The sequence below is a fragment of the Anoplopoma fimbria genome, chromosome 17 (genome assembly GCF_027596085.1).
Source record: "Anoplopoma fimbria isolate UVic2021 breed Golden Eagle Sablefish chromosome 17, Afim_UVic_2022, whole genome shotgun sequence".
In the NCBI taxonomy this organism is placed as follows: Eukaryota; Metazoa; Chordata; class Actinopteri; order Perciformes; family Anoplopomatidae; genus Anoplopoma; species Anoplopoma fimbria.
Window position 1 is genome coordinate 3,377,207 of NC_072465.1, and position 23,254 is coordinate 3,400,460.

The following is a 23,254-nucleotide window of genomic DNA, read 5'->3' on the forward strand; positions in this document are numbered from 1 at the left end:
GTCTGTGATGGCTACCAACAGCCATCTATGGTGACATTAATCAATGCAAAGCATTGCACAATACAGTGTCTTCACTAGCAATGCAAAAACATTCAATACAGTAGCATAAAATGTATGCTATGAAAAGTAACCATTAAGTGGCCAGCAAAGAAAAGCACATGGTGTTCACAAAGAGTTCAAATAAATGGAGACAATCATTAATGCTGGTTGAAAAGACTTGATGCATCAAATACTAAAAACTTCTTAACAGCACTATATGCAGAGAGCCGTATGGGTTGCGTCAAAACAAAACAATTCAAATAGTCATTTCTTTTGCTGGTTAAAAGGTTTCCTCCAGGTCAAGCCTCATTTATTCACAATATTATGACAGTAAAATATTTTGACACAGGTGACCTCAGTAGCAAATACGCTGCAAACTTTGCCGCTTCAAGATAAATTTACCACTGGACCTCATGAGGTCTGACATGCGCTATCAATCAGTACTTGATGTATTTGAAAAGAAATAGGTTCAAAGCAGACTGAAGAGTCGTGCGTGCATGTGCGTTAAAACAAGCAACGCAGATACAAGATGGTTCACAGTCATTTCACAATGTGAGTACTAAAGTGAGTTCTGTTACATGTATACATGTGTAAGTACAAAGACAGTGTGTGTGTGTGTCTGTGTGTCTGTGTGTGTGTGTTGTGTTTTTGTGTATGTGTTGTATTCCTGTGGCTTTTTCTGCACGTTTGCCACTCTGTTTCAAAGTGTAAATAAATAACAACACATGCGATTCAAACAAACCATGAATCCACCCGTCGGTGAGGCTTGCTTTGCTGACAATATGTTCAAAATTTCCTGCTACAGTACACATCAGCTGACCAAACTACATCATAAAGGCTGCAGAGCACCTCAGGCAAGATAAGTTGATTTTTCACCAACAGAAAGCCCCAGGACTCTGAGGTTTGCTTGAATGGCACAACCATATTATTTATTTCTGCAGCAGGTGAGGCCACCTCCTGATCCCAGGCTGGTTAAGCCAGTTTCTGGGCAGTCTCCGTCTCTTGCTGGGTGACCTTTTCCTCAGACATGATGGTCATCCACGGTGATACTGACCGGGTGATGGTCTGCTTGGCGATGTTGTAGTGGTTGATGAGAGTAAAGAGGCGCCCGCGGCCCCCAGGGCCCTGAGGGGGGTAGTTGCCATACATCCCAGCCGGCATGCAGCGACCTTGCTGCTCCAAAGAGAGAGGGATTAAAATTGCCGAGATGAGACAATGTAAAAAGAAGACGCAAGGTGACAACATTATTATTCAGGAATGATAATGAAATTCTCACAGATACATGAGAAAAAAAGGTTAGATGACTGTGTCAACACAGATTTGTGCTTTTTGTACTAGAGGAAAATAATCCAAGGAAAATGAAAAGCCAGAAAAACATCCATTATCTTAACCACTTATCATCACAGGTCGCCAGACTACTGCAGGGAGCCAGAAAAACAACTCAATAATAACTATGCTACATTTCCTACTCTATACTAGTGCCTGTAAAAATGGAATATGTATTTACAAGAATTGAGTCAACACTTTAACACGGGTTTAACAGCAGATTATATAACTTTTGCTGAACAGCGACCACTCTCTGAGGCTTTATGCTAAAATGCTAAGCTACTGTAAAGCTATTGGAAAAAGTCATAAATTCAGCAAACTCAATGATAACTCAGTAATGCCCAATAAACTGCTATTTGTATCTAAAGTTTGCTAACATTAGCTAGAATTAGCCACGATACAGTCCATCTAAAGTAAGGCTGTAGCCACAAAAACCTCTGAGTGTATTGAACTGAGCAATGGTGTGTTTTATTGCTTATTAATCAAAATGTTTTGTAAGAGGAAGGTTATCCTAATAGTTATCTTGAAAGTCACATAGCTTTGCTTTAGTTTCCTTTAAAACCCAGAACACATTCATTCACAATCATTAAGAAATAAAAAAAAAAAGATAAACTGTGGCAGTAGTGAAAAGCTACATTAATATCAAATTGCTTCAAATAGAAAACCATCTAATTGTTTTAAAACTATTCACATATATTGAAAGGATTTGTTGGTAAATACATTATTTCCTCTATTGTGAGACAGATTCTTGGTAAATTCTGAAAAACATGGTCCTGCAAATGCTTAGTTTCACTGTAACATCTATTATGACAGCCTGTCTGTCTATATGGTTTATGTTGTATCACTCTTTAAAACACTGCTTAAACACTTCTCAACGTAAAGATTGTTGGTTTACACAGGTAACAATGAAATAAAAATGATTATCTCATTAGGGCAGGGTCACAAACAATGATGCTCAATAGTGTTTACCGTGTAAACAAAGCTGTCGGGGCAAGGCTGCTCGTACTGGTAGACCTTGTAGACGACCAGGAACACCACACATACCAGGAAGGCCAGGGCACAGATCACCAGCAAGGTCACCTAAAGAGATACACAACAGCTCCATCATCAGATCCATGTGACAGGGACAGCTCTGCTAAAGGACAAATCTACTTGAGTGGGAAAGTATTATAAAATAAGTATAGTATTGAAATAAATCTCCATGGAAGAGTTGCCTATTGGTGGAGGTTAGGTGTACACTAAGTTATATGTCTAAATAAGTGGGTTTATATAAAACAGTTACTCACAGCAGGCCAGCTCTATACAGAGTATTCTGCATACAATAACTCCACAGGAAAATGGCTTGTGTGACCATCTGTAAAGCCCAGCTCTCACCTCTCAGGGGAGTTATATAACAGCTACTGGTGTGTTTCAAGGAAGTGGGAGGGGGAAAAGACAAGGTGTGGGAGAAATGGGCTCATTAACGCCGAAGATGTTGAGGCTCGATGTGTGCGCAAGCTATTTTTATTAGTCGAGATGTTATTTTTCTTTTGGAGGAATTGGATTAGTTCAGCAAGTGCAGAGAAATAGAAACAGTGAAATCATGATACAAATGTTGATTTTTTTTCTGACAGATTATACTTTTCCCGTACTGCGATGATTGCATCCAGGTACCTTTTTGTACTTTTCCCCAGCATGTTTGGCACAGGTTTGATGTGATTTTCAACAGCATGCATTAATATGAATGAAATAATGTACTTTTTATCTGTCTGTACGAATCCCACAGTTACACACACTGAGCGGAACAGACAGTAGGACGTGTACAAAGCAAAGCAACAGGAGATTATAAAAGAGACTATCTGCGATGAAAGGACTGCCTGCAACGTTTCAAAGCGTGCTGATCAGAGGATGTGAGCTGTGTTCTCTGAGACAGTGATGTGCCTCCTTGCCTTTCAGATGTTCAGGGATTAAAGCGCTATTACCAAAGGAAGGGTGACACACATCACAGAAGCGGTTTCATCTGTTGCTTTTGGAAATGGAGAAAGAGCATTGCACAATCTGCATGCAGAACACACACAGTTCATGAATTTTAAAGTATGCAAGTCTTCCGGCTCCCAGGATTGTGTTTTGACCTTTTCTTTTTACAAAAGCATATGTTTTAATCATTCTATATTGTGTGTCACACATCTGCCAACCAGGGGGGCGTTGAGGGAGGTGGGAGAGATGATGCCGTTTGGAGGCCATCGCCATGGCAGCAGCTGAATTAATGAGAGTTTCAGGGCGGGGTTAAGTGAATCATTGTGCATTATGTCTCCCTGTGTAGCCCGACAAGATGACAGGCTGCAGGACGTGAAGGTGGCCTGGGCAAGGAAGTATCTCTTGGATTGGTGGGGGATTATCATGACGGCTGTGACAAATGTACTGAGCTCCAGGGAGACGGCTGTCTGCTCTCAGGGCATATGCATGTGTAGGAGTGTGAGAGATATTGGAAATGGGATGATGTATGAAAATGCAGTCATCATCATTCTTACTTTGAGTCGCTCAGATACGCCTTCAATGATGCTTATTGAGAATTCTGCAATTTTAGGAGATCGTAGCTTTCCCTTCTTGCTCTCATCATAGTCTGCCTTTGTCTTCACCACCACCTGGTAGAGAAACATAATGAAATGTACATGAGAGAATATCCAATCAGCTCGCAGTTATAGCTTGAGGAAGAAAATGAGAGTTAGCAGAAGCAGGATGGGTAAAAGTGTTTGTATTGTACTATGGAAACAATAGATCTGTGAGGATCTGTGGTAACACAAGAAAACGTGTTTTCCTTTATTTTCAACAATCTAATTGGACTAATTGGATTGACAGTAATACAGATATAAAGGGCCACTCATTGAGGCTCTCCAAATTAATGGAAACATGTAAAAAAAAAAAAATCTTACCTTATCTGGTGGAGGAAACTGCAGCTGACTGGCATCTAATGGTGTAATGAGAGGGATGGTGTCGAACCCGTCTTCAGACACCACCTTCCCGTTATTTTTCTCGCTGAAATTATTCCCCAGTTTAACCATTTTCTCTGCACACAAAAAAAAACACCAACCTGAGGGGGGGTAAACAAGGCATTATGGATTATTTACTGCTTCTGTGTAATTGACGTTTCATAAATCATTCAAGGAATCATATCCATAATTATGTTGGTGGTGTTTTTTTTTTTTTTTACACATGCAAACAGCAGTACAAATGATGTGAGGCGCTTTGTGGCCCATGAGAAAGCCTGAAAGAGGACATGCAAGGCTTCGACATAAAGGGACCGATGTGGAGAAAAAAACACATATATATATATATATATATTGGATTTACTGCATCCAAATACTCACCAGCTCGACCGAGAAGCCTTTTGAACACAGCCTGTTTCTCCTGGTGGATGGATGAACTGCTCCGGCGTCGCTGTGTGTTTTCTTAGGTGTGACGCAGCCGATTTGCTGGGGAGCTGCTGCACAATATGGCCAGCTGGGTCTGAGCTTTACCTCCGAGCTGGATGCTGCTGCTGGCGTCTGGCTGCACTGCAAGTGATGTAACAACCTGCTCACATCCAACAGAACACATCTGATCAGTGGCAGTAAATGACTGGTTGAGATGCATAAGAGTCATAATCTAAAAGAAAGAAATGATTTATTGTGTAAATTGATGAGGGGGATTCCAGTTTAAGGGGGGGTAGTGGCAATAGTGCAAAAGCAGATAGTACATATGGATCATTTTAATTTGTGTTTTTAATTAATTAAGTTCCTGCAAAATGCATACCTTCGTACAAATAAGATAAGATAAGATAAGATAATGCAGACTTACAACAGCAGAGAGTAAAGTGCACACAAGAGACATAGTAGAAGAAGACAAGCTAAAAATAAAAAATGAAAAATAAAAATAAAATAAAACAAGTATTATAAATAAGCAATAAAAAAAAACAGTAGAAAAAACAACAATAACTGAAATATTATATTTACAGACAGAGAAAAAAACAACAACTATTTTAACTATTTTTAACTATTATTGCACAATGATGATGATACTTAAAATTAAACTTTAAAAAAAAAAACTTGGCTTGGAATCTTAAATGAATACTTTACCCCCTAAAATGACTATTTGTAGGCCTGTTATCTTGAATTCTTGAAAAAATAAAGTGGTTGCATCCAACCACAGCAAAATCCTTATTCTTCTTCTTCCACTAAACAAGTCAGTAAGATTTGGGCAAACATGCATATGTTTTGAAGTGCTGATCATAGCACTGGTTAAAGGTGTTTTCATGTTTACTTGGTTCTTGGCGGGTTTGGCAGGTTCACCGTGGAGCCATGCGGGAAAAACTAAACTGTCTTCAAGAATCCAACCTAGCTGGTGAGTGAGAGGCCTAAATGAAATACAAATTGTTGCTTTGTGGGCGAAGTGTTCCTTTTAAAGTGGTTGATATTTTCATATTGATGTATCACAGAGGTCGTGAAAACAGTGTGAATGTCTTTTAAACCTGGTAAACCTCACACACTAGTTACAGTGAACACAGTGTAGCATTTAGCAGCTATATAGTGAGCTAAAATACAGTAAATAATGGACTTCATGTGGAAACAATTAATTGAATTATTAGGAATGATAATGTTGCTTCATAACTGCTGGATATATACAAATTCCTCTGTTTGTAAACAAGTTCACTGGATCAACTTTTTATTTCAACAAAAGTTGTAATATGTCATTGTTGTGGTCAAGTGGGGGCCCAAAAAACAATTTGTTATTAAGATTTAAGACTGTTGTAGCGGCATAAAACATATAATAAATATGAACATTATTTGTTTATGTTATTTAGGCAGATACAGGGGTCACTATCACATGCAGATGTATAATCCTAGGGACCCTAAACTGCCATAACAGTACCTGTAGTGGTGCAAGAACCTCCTGACAGATCGTGTGACATGGGGGAAATATATGGTTCCTTTGATTACATTTACAAGGAAGGGACAGACACGTAAAACTGTGCACACTAGCCTTCTAAACAATTTCACTTTATGCTCTGTCTCAATTAATAATAGCATCTGAACAAAAGTGTTCTGCCAGTGAGGTTTTGACATAGTGGAGAACTCGTCAGAGACTGCAGATAATGTCGGGGAGGATAATGAGGCATCGTGCTCTGATGAGAATGAGACCTTTGGGGTCATGTTGTCTCTCAACCTCCATCAGATTCTGTTCTCTCTTGGCCTCCAGTGCACACGTTACCTTCCAAAAATGGAAACTTTTCATGGTTACTCTCTTCACTTGTATGGGGGCAGTTGGAAAAAGACTAAGATGTAACCCACTGGCATGTTTTTACCTAAAGGGGTATTTAGGTAGTCAACAAAGAGACATAAAGTACCTACTACATAAAGTCGTTTTGATTACAATCATTTTCTAGAGGTTTGAATTCCTTGGATCACATTGACCCAAAGGATAAAGATGACAGTAAATTTGAGGATAACAGGAGGGAAAAAAAGTCCTGATCTCATTCTTTCTCGCTAACCTTTAATATTGATGAGTCAAAGTTTAAAAAACATATCTTAGCGTGGATGGGATTTGATCAGATTTTCTCGACAGTAATCGGTGACGGACAAAGACTGGGGCCAAGGGATTATCCTTTAGGGGGGTCTGGTGTAGCCAGCTGATATCTGGGCCAAGGCTGTCTTTTCCTTGTGCTGCTTGTTGTTTGCCTTTGAAAGCAAAATCTGTTTGTAGAGATTATAATGACCGTAAACAAACAACCCACCAGCTGTCACAGAAGAATGTGACATCAGCTGTTTCTAATGCTGCAGATTAATACATACAATCAAATTCTAATCTAATGTCCTCTGCCCCTGTCAGTGCGTCGGACTTTGTCTTCTGCCAATAATGTGTGTAACATGATTGTACGTGTGCAGGTTTTTTTTACGTTATCACGGCCTTGAGGCCATTTTTATCTGTTGTCTTGACCTCATTTGAAGTTGTCGTGCTTGAAGATTTCGCGGCTCATCCTGTCAGTTCATTCAATTCAGCAGCATATCTTTCATCATTTTTGATGGGTAAAGCTGAGAATCCCCTCTGTTTATCAGCATGCAGTGAATACTTTACTGAGAGAAGACCCTTCTAGTGTAATTCGACCAGCCGTTTCCCCCACCACAAACCAGTGAAAAGAACTCAGAGAAAAAAGTAAGCAGAAATCTCTCAAATGAAATAACCAAAATTGTTCTAACCAGAAAATAATGTAGTAGTGGATACCATATTGCTCAGTAAAAAGCTGATTGGGGAAACAGGTTTTGAGAGCTGGTTATGTATTGATTGGCTGTGATCTTTCCACTGATTTTACACAGCATTGACTTTGTGGACTATATGCTTATGTATATGTCCAAGTGGGTATATTTCCAATACATGGTTATATATATATTAAGTCTGTGATTGTGACAATTAATCTTCTCCAAAATCTTGGGCTACATTAGGCTAAGATAATAATGTAACTCTGCTAAAAAAAAGTCCCCTTGAATTATAATCAAACGCATTGCCCGGCATACAATATATAATCATTGTGAGAAACATGTAACGTTTTGATTTTTACCAAGCCCTTTATATCACATTGTGTACCTAGAAGTGGAGAAATTGAGCTGTGTCTGTGCATAGTATCCGGTAGTCTGTTGCCTGGCTACAGTCTCAATGAGAGGGGCGAGGAAAGGATGCATAAATGATCAAGTCCAGCCTGTTAATCCATAGTGAAAAGGAAGCAGCAGAAGAGAAAATGATCTCATCACGTACTGAGATGGAAACCACAGCTCCTTAGTGGATTGTTAACTCGGCCTGGTGGCTGTGACTGCTGCAGTGCCTCGGCGTGATGCTGTCTGTTGCTGGGATGTCTAATGAAGAGTCTGTCTAAAGAATTAGTCCATGGTACAAAGTCATTAGCTATCAGATTCCCCTCCTTGAGGCCAGAGAGGTGAGGTCATGTGTTTATTGAAAGCAGACACATGATGATGGTCTCCCCCTTGTTTCTTTCAGATATCATTATCTTATGTAGATAAGAGAGTCAATTTATTAACAGCGCATGTTGCAGTGCAGATATGTGTTGTCATTGTGCCACCAGACCTTTTGTTTGTGCGGACAGTTCTCCACTGAGATTAAAAGACTTCTCTTGCCTCATTACCTGTTGATGCTGGTTCTGATTTATAGCTTTCAGACTGGCAAAACACATAGAAAACACATGACATTTACACATAAAAAACAATCTTATATGATAAAGGGAACATTTTATTTATTTATTAATTCAGTCTGCAATGTATGATGCCCAGAGTTTGTCGTAGCAACAGCGTGTAGCCGTTGTTTCTGCTGCAGTTGCCTTCTCAGGACTAACCACTAGAGGGAGACACTCACTTATTTACAAGTCATGACTGCTTTTGTTATGCATAGAGTGATTATTCTTGATTGTGTGTGGTCATGGCCATCACTATAATTGACAAAACTGAAAAGCTATGATACCAAACTGTGTTTAATCTGTAAACAAGCACTACAAAAAGGCAAAACCCAGATCTCATTTTCAGTGGGATTTTGATTAATTAATAAAATCACAGATAGCCGTAATGAGTAGAGAAATCACTGAAGATGGCAGTGGTGGAAGAAGTACTATTAAGTATATGTAGCAATACCACAGTGTACAAATACTCGGTTACAAGTTCTGCATTCAAAAATGTATGTATTTAAAGTTACTGTGAGGAACTTTTACCTGGTTAATTTAAAAGGGATGCCTCTATATGACCTACATAAGTAAATTAGACTATCATTGAGAAGCTTTAAGTAACATTAAAAGAGTGTACGCATAAAAAAATGTATGCAGAGTGGCCCATTTGAGGATAATGTATATTATAGTAATCGATTATCATTACATCACTTTATTGTTGCAGCTGGTAAAGGTGGGCCTGATTATATACTGCTGAGTAGTTTGTGAATTTCTTAATTATCTGAATTTGTAAAGTAACTAGTAACTAAAGTTATCTAATAAATATAGTGTAGAGTAAAAAGTACAATGTTTGACTTTGAATTTAAGTAGAAACATAAAGTAGCAGACAAATGAAATACTTAAGTAAAGTACAAGTACATGTTTCAAAATTGCACTTAGTCGCTTTCTACCACTTGAAAATGTACATTCTGTGTTGAGTGTTTGAATTAATGTAGAAGCTGCTAGTGTGAAGCTATGATATTAGTTTTCATTTAGATTGATATGACATGCAATGCTGTAAATAGCATTTACAGTCTATTTCAATTCTAAATGTTCATCAAAGCGTAAGTAAAACAATTATGCTTAGTGTAATGGAGCAGTGGAAATAAAGTCAGCAGTCTGCATGGAGTTGATAAATACAGCAAATGAAAATGTCTCAACCTAATTCACACAGTAAAGTGTGACTAAACCTTATATGGCTCTGCAACTGCTGTGTCTTTAAAACCTACACTGTTCTTGGCTCTTTGCCCAGAGAGTTCATTTCCCATCCAGCCACATGGACTAGTGAGCTCCGCCACGCAGAGAGAACAAGTATTTTCCCTCAGAGAGCGGCACCTCCAGCAGCAGTCATAGCACAGACTCCCCTAAGGACCTCTGTCACTGATCAAGGACTTTTCCATCCACTGCATCGTGAAGGACACAAACCTCCCATCAGATCCGTCACAGCCCGTCAGTCCTAAGAGAAGCCGAGGTATGATTTACTCTCTGGAACTCAAATAGTGACAGCCGCTCTGCCTGTCAGGTGCCCCTGTTTTCACAGCATTAAGTGCTTTGAGTGCAATATATGTTTGCTCAAGTTATCTGTGTTTTCTGGTTGGGATCTGCTGACTTTTGGACAGACTGTCAGATGACTCATTCGATGTGCTTTGTCTGGTTTAAAAGTCCTGCTGACATGTGGGAGCTATTGTCTTTTGCATGAACAAAAAGCCTTTTTTTCATGAATGTATAATTCCCCTCACCAGTTGACCCAGCAGTTTGTGGTGGGCGTGATGTGCAGTGCCTCTGTTCATTAATGCTGTTCTTGTGAAGACTCACAGTAACCGGCAACTTACTGAAAGAGTTTTGTCCCTGAGGAAGAATGAGTCATGAAGATTTGAATGGAAAGAACTGCAGGAAGAACAATAAGTTTCAGACTGAAAGTTTGGTTCGGACAAGTTGTCACAGCAGGCAGCAGTGTCCAGGCTGTATAAACAGGATGCTAGTCGGCGCACACACAAACACACAGACACACACTCTGGTTGATGCTTTGGTTGAATGAACAGGCTGGGGCACCGGCACCAGTGCTGTTGATGTTATAAGCAAAGTGAGATGTTGTTTCTATAAACTGAGTGTGACTGGTTTGTTCTTGTGGACTACATCATGTGAGCGACTGTGCTGCTGAGGTTTCTGGAGGATTTTCCGGGAAGATGAGGTCACAGGGAGACACACCCAGAGACTGGGGCTTGGAGGAGGAAAAGCCAGGCGTGGAAGACGTTCAACAGCGGCTCTGACTGAGTCACTTGTAGGGTGGAAGCCAGAGCTTTGTTGGAATTTCCATTCAGCATGGAGTACAAGAATTTTGGTCTGGATTTGGTATTTATACTGAGACACAAGGTGTGACGTACATGGCAAGGGCTATTTTCTGGCTTAAATCCATAAACAGAAACCTTATGACAGCTTTGACAGGATTACATAATGCGCTTTAGCTTTACACAAAAAAATGACTGTGCAAGAGGCTTCTTCTCCCAAATAGTGTAATCTACTTCCCTAACATGAAAAGGACCGTGTGCTTTATGAAGTATAAAACACATTCACACTGGAATGTGGTTGGAATGTGGATAATTTCCTCTTTGCCAAAAAGATCAAGTTGGATGACCTGTGAACTCTTGGATTTAAACCCCCACTTCCTGACATATCCTCTCCTCACATGAGCATTCATAGCCAACAATTGCATTCTGTGTGCTCAAATCTCTTCTGACTGCCTTCCAGACAAGTTTCAAAATAGAGCAATCTTGCATGTTTGAGCCTGTGTGCTCTGTTCTGATTTATAGAGGCTCAGTCACCAGTGTGGACGGACGTGGCTGGGAGGGCTGGCTGAGCCGGAAGTAGAGTGTGGGGGGAAGTTGAGTCAACACAGGACTGTTTCTCAGACTTGTGTCTCTTCTGGTCTCATGCCTCTCTATGGAATCACAGGCACAGACTGAGATTTCGAAAACACAGAGTTGCAGACGCAGGCAGAAAGACTTGGTCTAGTTAAAATGAAATGAAAGTGTGCCGGGTCAAGCTACCAAGGGTCATTTTCTGCTTCTGTCTGGATCAAAGAGAGAGAGGGACAGGAAACAAGCAGTGGTGGGAGAACCATTTATATAATTTACTAAAGTAGCCTAAAAGTAGCAATACCATAGTATAAAAATATTAATAAGTAACAGCCCAACATTCAAACTCTCACTTAACCAAAAGTACAAAAGAATTAGCATTCAGATATACTTGAAGTCCCAAAAGTACTTATTATGCAGAATGGCCCATTTTACAATTGTATAAATTGTATTATAATTAGTGATGTATTTAATGTGGAAATCACTTGAATGTTGCAGCTGGTAAAAGTTAAGCTAGTTTGAATTACTTTATAAACTGCTGGGTAGCTATATATTAATAATCTTAATCTGCAACGTAACTAGTAATTAAAGCTGTCGAGTAAATTTAGTGGAGTAAAAAGCTCAATATTTGCCTCCAAAATGTAGTGAAGTAGACATGAATAGTATCATTTAACGGAAATACTCGAATGATGTACAAATATTTACAATTGTACTTAAGCACAGTACTTGAGTAAATGTACTTAAGTCACATTTGACAACTGGAAATAAGTGCAGCTGAGGCACACATTATTAATGATCTTTATAAAGAATTACCAGTAGAATATGAGAGTTTTGTATAAACAGTTGCATGTAAAAGTTTTGTTCTAAACTCACTGGGTCCTTATAATCAAAAACAAGCTTGTGTCATCCTTTATAAGGATTACCATTTATCCAGATTTTGTTTTTCATACTACATATATACATGTTACCCTATTCATCTCGGGATCTCTGCACCAGATGTTTGTGCTGTACTTGGCTGTAGTGAAACATCACATACCATAGTGGAGTGGACTACAAAGAGAGCACTCCCATCTATTGTCTTCATTTTGTGGCAGTAATCACTCACGTGACCCCCATGGCTGTTTATGTGTACAGCTCATATAACAATTGAAATTCATTCTGCTGCACAAACGCATTGTGACTGGCATCTCAAAGTAACAACAAGCTGTGGTCTGCTCTGAGCAATGCAAAACAGCACACAAGCTCTAAATACACGCAAACTGCAATTCAAGTCAATCAACTGAACTGTATTTATGAGGTGCATTTTACTAAATTACAGACTCCAGAGAGCCCAGGCCAGCCCTTGACCATTATGAAAATGAATGACATCCTGCCCCGTGTAGGGAAACTATGAATGATGATGATGAAGGAGTTGCTCTCTTACTATTACTGTGTGGTCGCTCTACCACACAGCGGGGAAAGTCTACAGTGCAAAGACTCTAGTAGTAGTGTTCAAAGTCTACCAGTTGATGTCAGGCTTCCCTTCATGACAGATCAGGATAATGTTTTTTATCGTGTCATCGCTAAGAATCCTACAATAACAAACTCTTAAAAGGCTGTTTCAGTGGGGATTTTTGGTGACCTAATAAGAATCAATTCAGCTCACCAACAAATCGAAACAATCCAATAACACCTGAGATTACGATCTCCACTCCTTCGATGCTGGAAGAATGTTCCTTGCATTACTGATGAACTTGAAATATCCCAGCTGTCTGAGACTTATTTAACATGAGCTCTTAAGATCCACATTTCTTTGACAATTGATTAAGTATACATTAAATAATCCCGAGATAAATAAAGCAATGTGATTTTATGGCAGTAGAAGAATTATTTTGCTAAAATTTATTATTACATCATTACAGAATATGGAAGGGACGTTTTTTTCTCGAAATAACAATGTTTTACTTTGTTTCATATATAAAATGTAATTTAATTTGATTCAATTCAATTTTATGTAATTTAATGTTTTTGAGTTAATCACCTTTAATTGATTACATTTATTTTAATTCGGTTTAATTGTGTAATTTAATGTAATTAAATGTACTTTATTAATTTAAGGTATTTAATGTAATTCAACTTAATTATATAAATACATTTTCTCTTAAAGCATACATTTCTAGTATGACAACATACTAAATGTAACATAACTCAATTTTAATAATAATTTTATTTAAGAATGACAGTAGGTGATATTTAATTTCATATTGATTCAATCTTGCATGGGAAAGATTCAATTCAATTCAATTCAGTTTATTTTGTATAGCCCAGAATCACAAATTACAAATTTGCCTCAGAGGGCTTTACAATCTGTGCACATGCGACATCCTCTGTCCTTCCCTCAAGATAAGCACATTATGTCAAGAAAGTCCTTTTCCTTTATCATTAACTTCTGACGCGGAGTGAGGACAGTACCTGAAACGCTCTAGTTACTGTTGAAACAAAGCTCTGTTATCTGCAGACTGACGCTCTTTTCTTCTTCCTCTAATCTTATTTAAAGATGCAGCACACAGAGGTGTTTTTTACAAGTCTGTGTGATCGGGTGTATGTGTATGATGCGATGTGTGGTATGAGCTTTTTCTCACTCCTTGACCTTTGTGCAGCCCAAAGACGGGGTGGAAAACAAGGTGTCATTATGAGTGCTTGAGCTAGACATTGTAATGGCAGGTTAAAGCGACTTTGTAAAAAACCTGTTGGTTTTCTAAAAATGGATCTAAAAATACAGACGTGGTGAAATGCCAAAAGCACCCTTTTTTCCATTTTCTTAAATCCCAATTGTTTATTATGACTCGGAAAGATGCCCCAGTTATCTAGATTTGTTATTATGCTGTCCAAGCTGAGGCTTGTCTTGAACAATCTAAAAACTCTATTACTTGTCCGTCACATAACAGTTTTAGCTCTAGACTTTAAGACAACTTGTCTCCACTTGCCTTTGATAGTCTAATACCAGGGAAAACAAATTTCCCCAGGAACAGTCACATTTTCTCGATGTGACAGAAGTGAAAGTGTGTTATTTCTGCAAGATTAATACTGGCACTGCTTCTGTTACCAAGGTTACACAATTTATTATATATATATATATATATCTATTATCTGTGTACTAAGGGTTGGGTAAAACATTGATACAGCATAGATCTTTTATTATATACAATTATATTAATATTGCAAATACAAAATAAAACTTTTGCTTTTTCAGACCATAAGATGGTGCTAAGTTGTCTGCTGCAGTCATGGGTAAAATCAGCGGGATAGACAGGAAGTTGGTCGAAACAAAGATGAATTGTTGATCAATCTGACAAACTGACGAACCCATTTTGCTGTAATAAAATGATTGAAGTGTGATGAATCAAGTGAAAAACAGACAAAGTGCATAGTTTAAAAAAGGAAATAGATCTCAGTTTATGTTAACGCAATACTCAGCTTATCGCAAAATGTTTAAAACCGGATTGTATTGGGACTTTAGTATCGGGATAATATTGTATCCTGGTTCCTCTGATGATCCCCTCCCATACTGTGTGCATTCCAGCGTTCAGCGAGACAGTGTTTCAACATGGCCAGGAAAAACCGAAGAGATTTAACTACTATTATGTTACATTATGACAACGCACCCGGCCATAAATAGAAAGCAAAATCTGCTGATTTTGCCCTCGATTGAAATAGAATCACTTCACATTTAGCATCATAACTTCTGAATAACCTGCCCTTGAAAGAACAGTGGCTCAGTGTTCCTCAGAATTATCTCAGTGTCAGGAACTGGTCAAGCCAGATCTCTCAAAAGCTTTGAGCCACATCATCTCATGACTCACCACATCTTTTTTGTTTGTTTTTTTATGGCTGAGACTTTCTACTCAACACAAGCGGGCACAGAGGACACAAGCCTGTTTTATTACACTACAGTATATGCTGTAGAGTGTAAAGTGCAGTTAAGTTGAGGGAGGAGATTTGAGAAGGGAGGGACAAAAGGAGCCACCTGTCAACAGAAAAGGAAGAAACCTGACAGCATTGCACCACTGCTTCAAAGTGAACAGTCTCAGAGGAGAGTATGCCGACTAGCTGAAGGAAACACACTTGAGGCGCTGTTCATCCATTGATTGGAGAGAGAGAAGATCAAAATGGGTGGTAATATTAGTCAGAGGAAGGGCAGCAAGCGAGCCAGCTTAAGGAGTCACACCAACAGTGTCACGTGAGTCAAATCACTCACCTGTTTAATGTGGATTTTATGAGGTGGTCATTCATTCTTTGTGAAATTGTGTTGCTTACAGCTGAACCAGTGTTTAATGTTGCCTCTAACCTCTCTCACAGTACTAGTTCCTATTTGTGAACATATATGGAGTTATAGTAATTCAGTAGCAGTGAGAATAAGAAACATGCTACGGTGATTTACTGTGGTGTAAACTACAACACATTTTGTCCATTTGGTGTGTGAGTGGCCTCTGTTGAAGTGTAATCTTACACACACATGCAAATATTCACACTCTCACAATGAACCCACTGATAGGACTGCATACAGACGGACTGTTTGCTCACAAGCCTTACATAAGTATGTGGATGGGTGTGTCCATGTGCTTTATGGCAAACACACTAATGACAATAATAATAATAATAATGGGCAAAGAACCAAAAGATTGATCACTTTCAAATTTAATATGGAGCACCTTTTTTGTTTTGTTGGGACGCTGTTACACCAAGCAGTGGTTAAACATGATCAGTTAGTGCGTTCTAAACGGATCCAGTTGTTGAATCATAGCATGATCTTATTGTGAGAAATATAACTTCATTGTGTCAATATTTGCTGGAGGCGATTCATGTCCTCTTGATCTGGGAGGCATAGTGGCAGCTCTGCCCTCTGTAGGCTGGACTACAGACACAATGGACCATGAAACACACACTGCCGGTCTTCAGCCTCTTTTTGACTGTAAACATTCCACACAGTTCAGTTATGAAAAAAAACCACACATTCTACAACCACGATTGTAACATTTATAAATTCTGTTAATGCACATCAGTGGATTTGTACAAATTGACAGACTAATCATTATGACATACTTGCTTCAGAACAGTTGTGATAAGAGGTAACCAGCCCACATTTGATTGGTTGCTGTGGTCTTCAGCGATGATTTCTTATGTAGAAAATAGTGTTTCTCAGGCAGTAAAGTTTATTCACTCTCAATTATTCCAAACTTTGGTCGTTTGTATCAACACCTGCTTGTGTGTTTGTAGTCTCAGTCTCTTCTCCTTTGACCCAGGCTTTCGGTGACTTGTTCATCTGTGTTTTAGGCAACAGCATGTCAGGCTGGCACGAATCGGCAAATCTCTCTCGCGCTTTCTCCCAGTTCTTTTGGGATTTTGACTTGGTAATAGAGACGCAGTCTAGAGACATGGCGGCACCAGCCCCCAAACCTGACTGGGACTTTCTGATTTTCAACTGAATCTGTGGAGAAAGGAGTGAGAAAGAAACCAAATAAAACCACTGTGTCGCTTAGCAATACATTTTATGCAATACAGACATCATCAGATTGTCTTACCGGATCTTTCATTCCAGTTCCCTCTTTACCCAGTCCCTCTCCTTTCTTCCAGCCCATCTTTTCCAGCATTTTCCGTCCTTTATTGACTTCACTAATCTCCCTTTGAGAAGAAAAGTAAGACATATTACATGATTACCACTTCATCCAATATTTTCCTTCTTTATCAATTAGTCTCAGACAAAATACTTACTGATGAACAGAAGCGGGAGCATCATCTCGTTGAAAAACACCCTCGCTGCCCACCGTCTGTCGTCGAGACTCTGCTCTGTCCTGGTATCTGGGGTTCCTTATAGCTTTGACCTCCTCATACTCACTGCTCTGTTAACGCAAAGCACAGAGAGGTGGGAGGCATAAAGAGATGAAGAGTTTAAAATTGTAACTGGAAGCTCCTAGTCCTGATAACACTCACCTGCAGGCCATATTTTGCTTTCATCTGTTTCAGCTCCTTTTGTCTCAGTGCTTCTTTATCCTCTTTTGTGAGAGTAGGGCCTTTGGGAAATACAGAGTAAAACTTAAATCCTTTGCCTCTCATGTCTTCTAACACGATATGGTTAAAAAGCACAACTAGTGAGCGCAATCTCACACAGAACATTTGTTTGAGGAAAAGTTTGAACATTGAAAAAGCACATCAGGCTCTTCAAACGTGTTGAGGCTCAGAATATCATCGCTGCTTCATGACTCTATGCAAACAAAAAGTGTTGGTCTGTGGATGTGCCTTCTCTTGAGTTGGCTCACCTGTATTCTCCTCTCTCTTGTGCTTGCTGAGGTGAGCCATCACCTGACCAGGCTCACAGCCATCACAGGTATCTGTCCCCGAGTGGATATGAAAAGACAGTACAGTCTCTCCCATCTTCACCTCATCGCCGTGCATCAGTGCTTGTGGCTCACATTTGGTTTTGGGCTGCAGAAGAAACATGCATTGTTAACGTCATTGTTCAGTTGAACTTTTACTGTTCTATTTAAAGGCAACAGACGGAGACAAAATGTTGACCTGCAAGATCCTGTTGCCATTAATGACTGTTCCATTCTGGCTTCCCTGGTCCACCAGCATGTAGCCCTGCTGCTCCTGGTCAAAGTACACCTCTGCGTGGAACTGGAACCAAAAACTGTTCAGTTAGGAACATCAAATACACGAATGAATTACGAAGATCGCTGGACAAGAATAAAAGTGGAGAGGGGTACCTTGCTGACTCCCATTTCTGGTATTCGGATTGCATGGTCCATGTCCTTCTCTCTGCAACAGAAAGACAGCAGGTTGTCTTCATTATGACTCACCGAGAGATTCATTCCTCATATTTTCAAGTGAGATATCACTTGTTGTCTTGCAAGGGGGTATTTCTCAGTTCTTATTTAAAGCCATGTCATTCTGTCTTTGGTACTGCAGCCTCAGAACTAACGAACCCTTCTACAACGACATGCACTCCTATTTTATAGGTACAAGGTTACGGATGATCATGCTGCCTATGTCAAGAGAAAACAATAGCACAAACCTGCCAACGGTGGCTGAAGAGTCGGCTGTGATGATGAACAGAGTGCCCACCTGCAGCACTGGGGATCTGACCACTGTCACTCTAACACAGGGCGGCCAAATGTCTTTGACTGCAAGAAAAATAAACCGGTTGCATTTTTTATTTTTTTTAAAAGGAACATGGCAGCCTCAGAAGGCTAAAGTGTTTAGGAACAAATGACAGGTGATGATCTCACAAGCTTCCAGTTACTACCAGATTAAACAAATTTACCAAAGAACATTTCTTTAGTTGTGTGCCTTGAACAAGCTCTGAATTCAGCTTGTTTTTCCTCTCACCTTCATGACTCTGAGTCTCCATTTCTGACTCTGGGCTCTCCTTGGAGCTGGAGCTAGAAGATGATAAGGAGGAGGGAGTGGACTCCCACTCTTCTCTCTCCGACTCTGTGATCTCACCCTCTTCCGGTTCGCTGTTTCCCTCAGAGGCATCGATCCGAGCCGGACTCTTTTTCTTCTTCAGCTTTTTTGATTTGGATTTCTTCTTTTCCCTCTTTGATCTATCCTTATCATTGTTTGAACCCGTTTTCTGCTTCTTCCTCTTTGATGAAGTTTTGTCGCTTTCCTCTCTGCGTTTGGTAGAGTGTTTTCTACGTGGAGCCTCATCCGGACTGTGAGACTTTCGTTTCAGTTTTTTGACCCTCTTTGTTGTTTGCTTTTCAACCCAGTCAATTTCTTCTTCTTCCAACTTTACCTCATCAAATATGAGTTCCTGCCACAAGACAGTCAACAGTGAGATTACCACCTCTTGTTCACTGATGTGGCAAGTGCTTTGTAGATCCCCTTTTCCTGTTCATGTCTGGTACTGTTCTTATACATGATTTCAGTCTTCAAAGACAATTCACTATAGACCTCCTCCAAATTACACTCGGGTAATCTTCAGTAATAGCGTATGCGTATACTTTCCTAGTTGGGCAACTACATTATTGATTTTGTTAAAATCTCATCACTTACTTTAGAGCTTGATATAGAGACAAGACTGTGTGAGTCGTCACATTACAGTCAATATTTTTCAAAACGTATTGTTGGGACTTACCCAACCTTATACTTTCATTGGAACTGCATGATTGGTTTATTAGTATAGCTTCCTCCTATTAGAAATATCTTTGACATTTTTTCTAAATTGCTTTGCAAGTTGGAAGTAAAGGTGTACCTTTGTGGGAAGCAGTTTTCCAGTAAGAAGAAATCTTCATTTTAGCCAACGTGTTAGTCACCTCTTGCACCTAGGTCAGAGGATAATCTTTTAGTCTTCTAACCTCAACTTAATACAAAAAAAAAAAAGCATTTGAAGACTGGGACTAATGAAGTCAAATTTGAAACCAAGGTGTTTAAGGGGAACTACAAAGTCAAAAGCCAGCTGTCAGCCACAAAGTATAAAATGTATTTATGTTTTGCACCAATAAAAGATCCAGGTGTTACATACCTTATCATCCTGGAGTGATGTTTTCTTGGACCCTTTCTTAAGCTTTCTGCTCTTTTTTTCACCAGTACCCTTGTCTTGGCAAGGCTCTGCAGCAGTTTGTGTAGCAGGAACCTCAATCCTGGAATGAAATTGGTATCGTCCACTCTCTGCATCAAAGTAGTAGTAAATGCCTGTGTTGGCATCATAGTACAACTGACTGGCCTGCAGAAGATAAAAACATGTGTTAGATCAGCAGGATTGTACACTTGTCTGTCAGAGAGGGAAAAAAATAAAAATTGCTGTAAAATAGACAACTTAATTTTACTAAAAGGTGTGTTTGACGAACCGAGTCGTAGTAGAAGCCTGTGCTGTGGTCATAGTACATCCCAGTAGTCTCATCAAAGACAAACCCAGTTTGTGTCATAGCCTCTTCAGCAGTAGCCCTCAACATGTCAGCTATGGATCCTCCATTACCCTCCTGAAAGAGACAATAACATTTATTATTCATAATATAAACTTTAATGTTTAAAGTAAATTTATCCATTCATATCGACATCCCAATACAGGATTTGGGATTAGGGTTGATACAATAAGCCCATTAATTGATAAATTGAACCATCAATTATAATAATTATAATGGTTTTTCATTCATGAAAAAAGGAAAACTAACTTTAAAATAAAACAAACCTCTGTTGTGACCGCAACACTGTCATTAGGGTCAGCATTAGCAGTCGCTGCTTCAATTGGCGTTGAAACCTCTGTTGCCTCACCGCCATTAGCTACATTCACGGCTTCTACAGCGTTCAGGCCATCTTTAGTGTCTGAAGCCTCTGGGTTGCCTCCATAGTAGTAGTTGTAATAATCTGAGGAATATTGAAACATTTGTAATAGTTCACTTGCATACCGACAAATGGAAATGATCAACTTATTTATTTAACGATATTCAAAATAAACACACCTGTTTCTGTCCAAACATATTCTTCTGTCTGAGTTTCAATGTCGACTTTGTCTTTATCTTTCTTCTTCCGCTCATGGATCTCCACGCTCAGCTGGTCAACCTGAAACAACACATTTTAAATCAATTCAAGATGCAGACATTCTTGAAACCCCTTCTGTCGTAACAGGATAACAGGATTGTAATGAGTACTTATTGTATTCGTATTAGTCTGTTGCACTTATTGTATTCGTATTAGTTTGTTGCACTTATTGTATTCGTATTAGTTTGTTTCTATACTTTTGCTCTGGTTTATGCTTTAAGATGCTTGTTTAAGAAAGGAGATGCACTTATGACTTCTGGTGACTAGTAGTTCTCTTGAATACCTATGTTGAATACACTTATTGTAAGTCGCTTTGGATAAAAGCATCTGCTAAATGACTGTAATGTAATGAGTAACCAATTCAGACTGATTTAATTAATTTCTTTGCAGTGCTTAATGTCAGAAGTTGACCACCAAAACTAAAGAGCAGCGGTACTGAGGTCACAGTGGTCATCTGACCTGTTTCCTCAGGTCTTCGTTGTAGCTCTCTGTGCTCCTCTGCTGTCGTTCAGACTGGTTCAGTTGTTTCTGTAACTTGGCCAGCTCGGCTCGGCACTGGTGCAGCTCCTGCTTCAGCGACTCCACCTTCAGACGGAGCTCAGCCTCCTCAGACTCCGTGTCTTTGGCTCCATCTTCCTTCTCCATCAGTTCGACTACAGACGTTAACAGTCAACATGATAACTTATAAAGCAACGCTTTCCGTGCAGCTCTTGTCTCGTTTAGTACACTTACCGTTTGCGTCGTTTTCGTTTGTTTTGCAGTGAATTTCCTGTCAGCACGAGAAATGAACCGACCTGAAATTTGAAAATAAACATTTTGTAACTGCCCTGTATTTCCGACACACTCGAGTACATGTTGTGATGATAATGAGACAGTTATAACCGTGGTAATGTTTACTGTCCACCCTGTTCACAACCGCCATTTACTAACCAGCTAACCGTGTCAGAGCGGAAGTACTTCTTCTTCTTCGGGTTTGGCGGACTTCCCCTCCCCTTTCACATCTGACTCACATCTCCAAAACACTCTACTGCCACCTACCGACAACCTGGCGTAACTGCACCAGTAAAATCTATCTAGAAGGCATCTACAGTGGGAAAGTATTCAGACCCCTTTAAATTTTTCACTCTTTGTTTCATTGCAGCCATTTGCTAAAATCGAAAAAGTAATAGATAATAGGAAATAGGAAGAAGATGATGAAGAAGTTATCAACACAGAGAGGTTAGTTTTATATTTTTTTTTATATAATATAGAACACCAACAACAATAACAACAATTACATCAATAATAATGATAATAATAAAGTGTAACATAAATGACTTAAGGCATAAATAAACTAAAAGGTGCAATAAAATGTAATGTTAAGAAAAGTAAAGTGCAACATATGTATGTTGTATGTATTTGTTGTACCCATTTTTGCTTTACCCCTCTCCAAATGAACTAATCCTTACTTTGCAATTTCTAAATTATGATCTTTGCAGCAACATTAGAGTAAGAGTTATGACATTTACTCTTAACTTACTCTTGTAACACAATAACCCTGATAACATAACAGTTGAACATTATACTGTATGTTGTATGTATTTGTTGTACCCATTTTTTTCTCCAAATTTACCCATTAGAGTAAGAGTTATGACTAACTGATAACATAACAGTTGAACATTATACAAATTTTTGCTTTACCCCTCTCCAAATGAACTAATCCTTACTTTGCAATTTCTAAATTATGATCTTTGCAGCAACATTAGAGTAAGAGTTATGACATTTACTCTTAACTTGAACAACTTCTTCTTGTAACACAATAACCCTGATAACATAACAGTTGAACATTATATGTCACTCAGTCCGTTACACTATTTGACTTTGGAGACCGGTAGGAATACAGCATACAGTGCTCCATCTGCTGTCTCCTTTCACGTTTGTCCACTCAGTTTTATTTATTGTTGTATATTCCTAAATTATTGAGTTTAATTCAATTAACGCTAACACACTGCAAATCTGCTCTGCTAAGAGATTATGAAGTGAGGTGCTTGTAATTGTTGGACAGTACAATACTGAGCATTTTGAAATTTGAATGGAGTTTGTTTACAGTGGACGGGAATTAGGCTCAGAAGGCTTTAACCCTTTCATGCATGAATTATGACATGTTTTTACTGCTCTTTAGGCATGAAAAACAAGATTTGAACTTTATTTTTTTTAATGCAGCTTTTTCAAAGAGATTTTTACATGTCCACTCAGGTGGACAGTATGCGTTTTTGTTTTCAACTGAAGAAATATGTATTTAACAAACAAATTA

At 39.0% G+C, this 23,254-nt stretch overlaps 3 protein-coding genes across 7 annotated transcripts in view; 1 reads left to right on the forward strand and 2 right to left on the reverse strand.

Moving 5' to 3' along the window:
* Positions 1–1,011: 1,011 nt before the first annotated feature.
* Positions 1,012–4,850, reverse strand: LOC129106168 (neuronal vesicle trafficking-associated protein 1-like). Of its 2 annotated transcripts, none has more exons than XM_054617514.1 (5): positions 4,713–4,850; positions 4,278–4,411; positions 3,876–3,989; positions 2,335–2,445; positions 1,012–1,212 (listed from the first exon to the last, which is right to left on the reverse strand). In XM_054617514.1, exons 2-5 carry the CDS (start codon positions 4,404–4,406, stop codon positions 1,012–1,014), a joined length of 555 nt encoding a protein of 184 aa, XP_054473489.1. In that variant the 5' UTR covers positions 4,407–4,411; positions 4,713–4,850. The 2 variants fall into 2 exon arrangements, with proteins under 2 accessions (XP_054473489.1, XP_054473488.1); XM_054617513.1 differs by having other exon boundaries at positions 4,278–4,435.
* A 5,078-nt stretch (positions 4,851–9,928) lies between these two features.
* LOC129105228 (transforming acidic coiled-coil-containing protein 1-like) overlaps positions 9,929–23,254 on the forward strand; it is a 34,074-nt gene continuing 20,748 nt past the window's right edge. Inside the window, exon 1 of the mRNA XM_054616124.1 lies at positions 9,929–10,055. The gene's annotated coding sequence lies outside the window, so the exon portion shown is untranslated. The remainder of the gene's footprint in view (positions 10,056–23,254) is intronic.
* aggf1 (angiogenic factor with G patch and FHA domains 1) lies at positions 16,116–21,915 on the reverse strand. Of its 4 annotated transcripts, none has more exons than XM_054616128.1 (16): positions 21,892–21,915; positions 21,694–21,755; positions 21,421–21,614; positions 20,883–20,982; positions 20,612–20,787; positions 20,271–20,402; positions 19,946–20,146; positions 18,805–19,234; positions 18,491–18,599; positions 18,183–18,234; positions 17,992–18,093; positions 17,736–17,901; positions 17,410–17,489; positions 17,191–17,318; positions 17,001–17,100; positions 16,116–16,906 (listed from the first exon to the last, which is right to left on the reverse strand). In XM_054616128.1, the coding sequence occupies exons 3-16, from the start codon at positions 21,604–21,606 to the stop codon at positions 16,646–16,648; spliced, it is 2,223 nt and encodes a 740-aa protein (XP_054472103.1). In that variant the 5' UTR covers positions 21,607–21,614; positions 21,694–21,755; positions 21,892–21,915; the 3' UTR covers positions 16,116–16,645. The 4 variants fall into 4 exon arrangements, with proteins under 4 accessions (XP_054472103.1, XP_054472102.1, XP_054472101.1 ...); XM_054616127.1 differs by having other exon boundaries at positions 21,844–21,910; XM_054616126.1 differs by having other exon boundaries at positions 21,694–21,900.

What these genes read in the sequence shown, in the direction of transcription:
- aggf1 (XM_054616128.1), bottom strand. Translation starts at nt 21,606, where the DNA reads ATGGAGAAGGAAGATGGAGCCAAAGACACGGAGTCTGAGGAGGCTGAG. An exon ending in GGAGACTCAGAGTCATGAAG is followed by an intron (nt 18,600 to 18,804) that starts GTGAGAGGAAAA and finishes TTTTTCTTGCAG; the next exon opens with TCAAAGACATTTGGCCGCCC. An exon ending in GCTCCCGCTTCTGTTCATCA is followed by an intron (nt 17,101 to 17,190) that starts GTAAGTATTTTG and finishes TTCTTCTCAAAG; the next exon opens with GGAGATTAGTGAAGTCAATA.
- LOC129106168 (XM_054617514.1), bottom strand. Translation starts at nt 4,406, where the DNA reads ATGGTTAAACTGGGGAATAATTTCAGCGAGAAAAATAACGGGAAGGTG. An exon ending in GCGTATCTGAGCGACTCAAA is followed by an intron (nt 2,446 to 3,875) that starts GTAAGAATGATG and finishes GTATCTCTTTAG; the next exon opens with GTGACCTTGCTGGTGATCTG. An exon ending in CCGACAGCTTTGTTTACACG is followed by an intron (nt 1,213 to 2,334) that starts GTAAACACTATT and finishes TCTTTGGAGCAG; the next exon opens with CAAGGTCGCTGCATGCCGGC.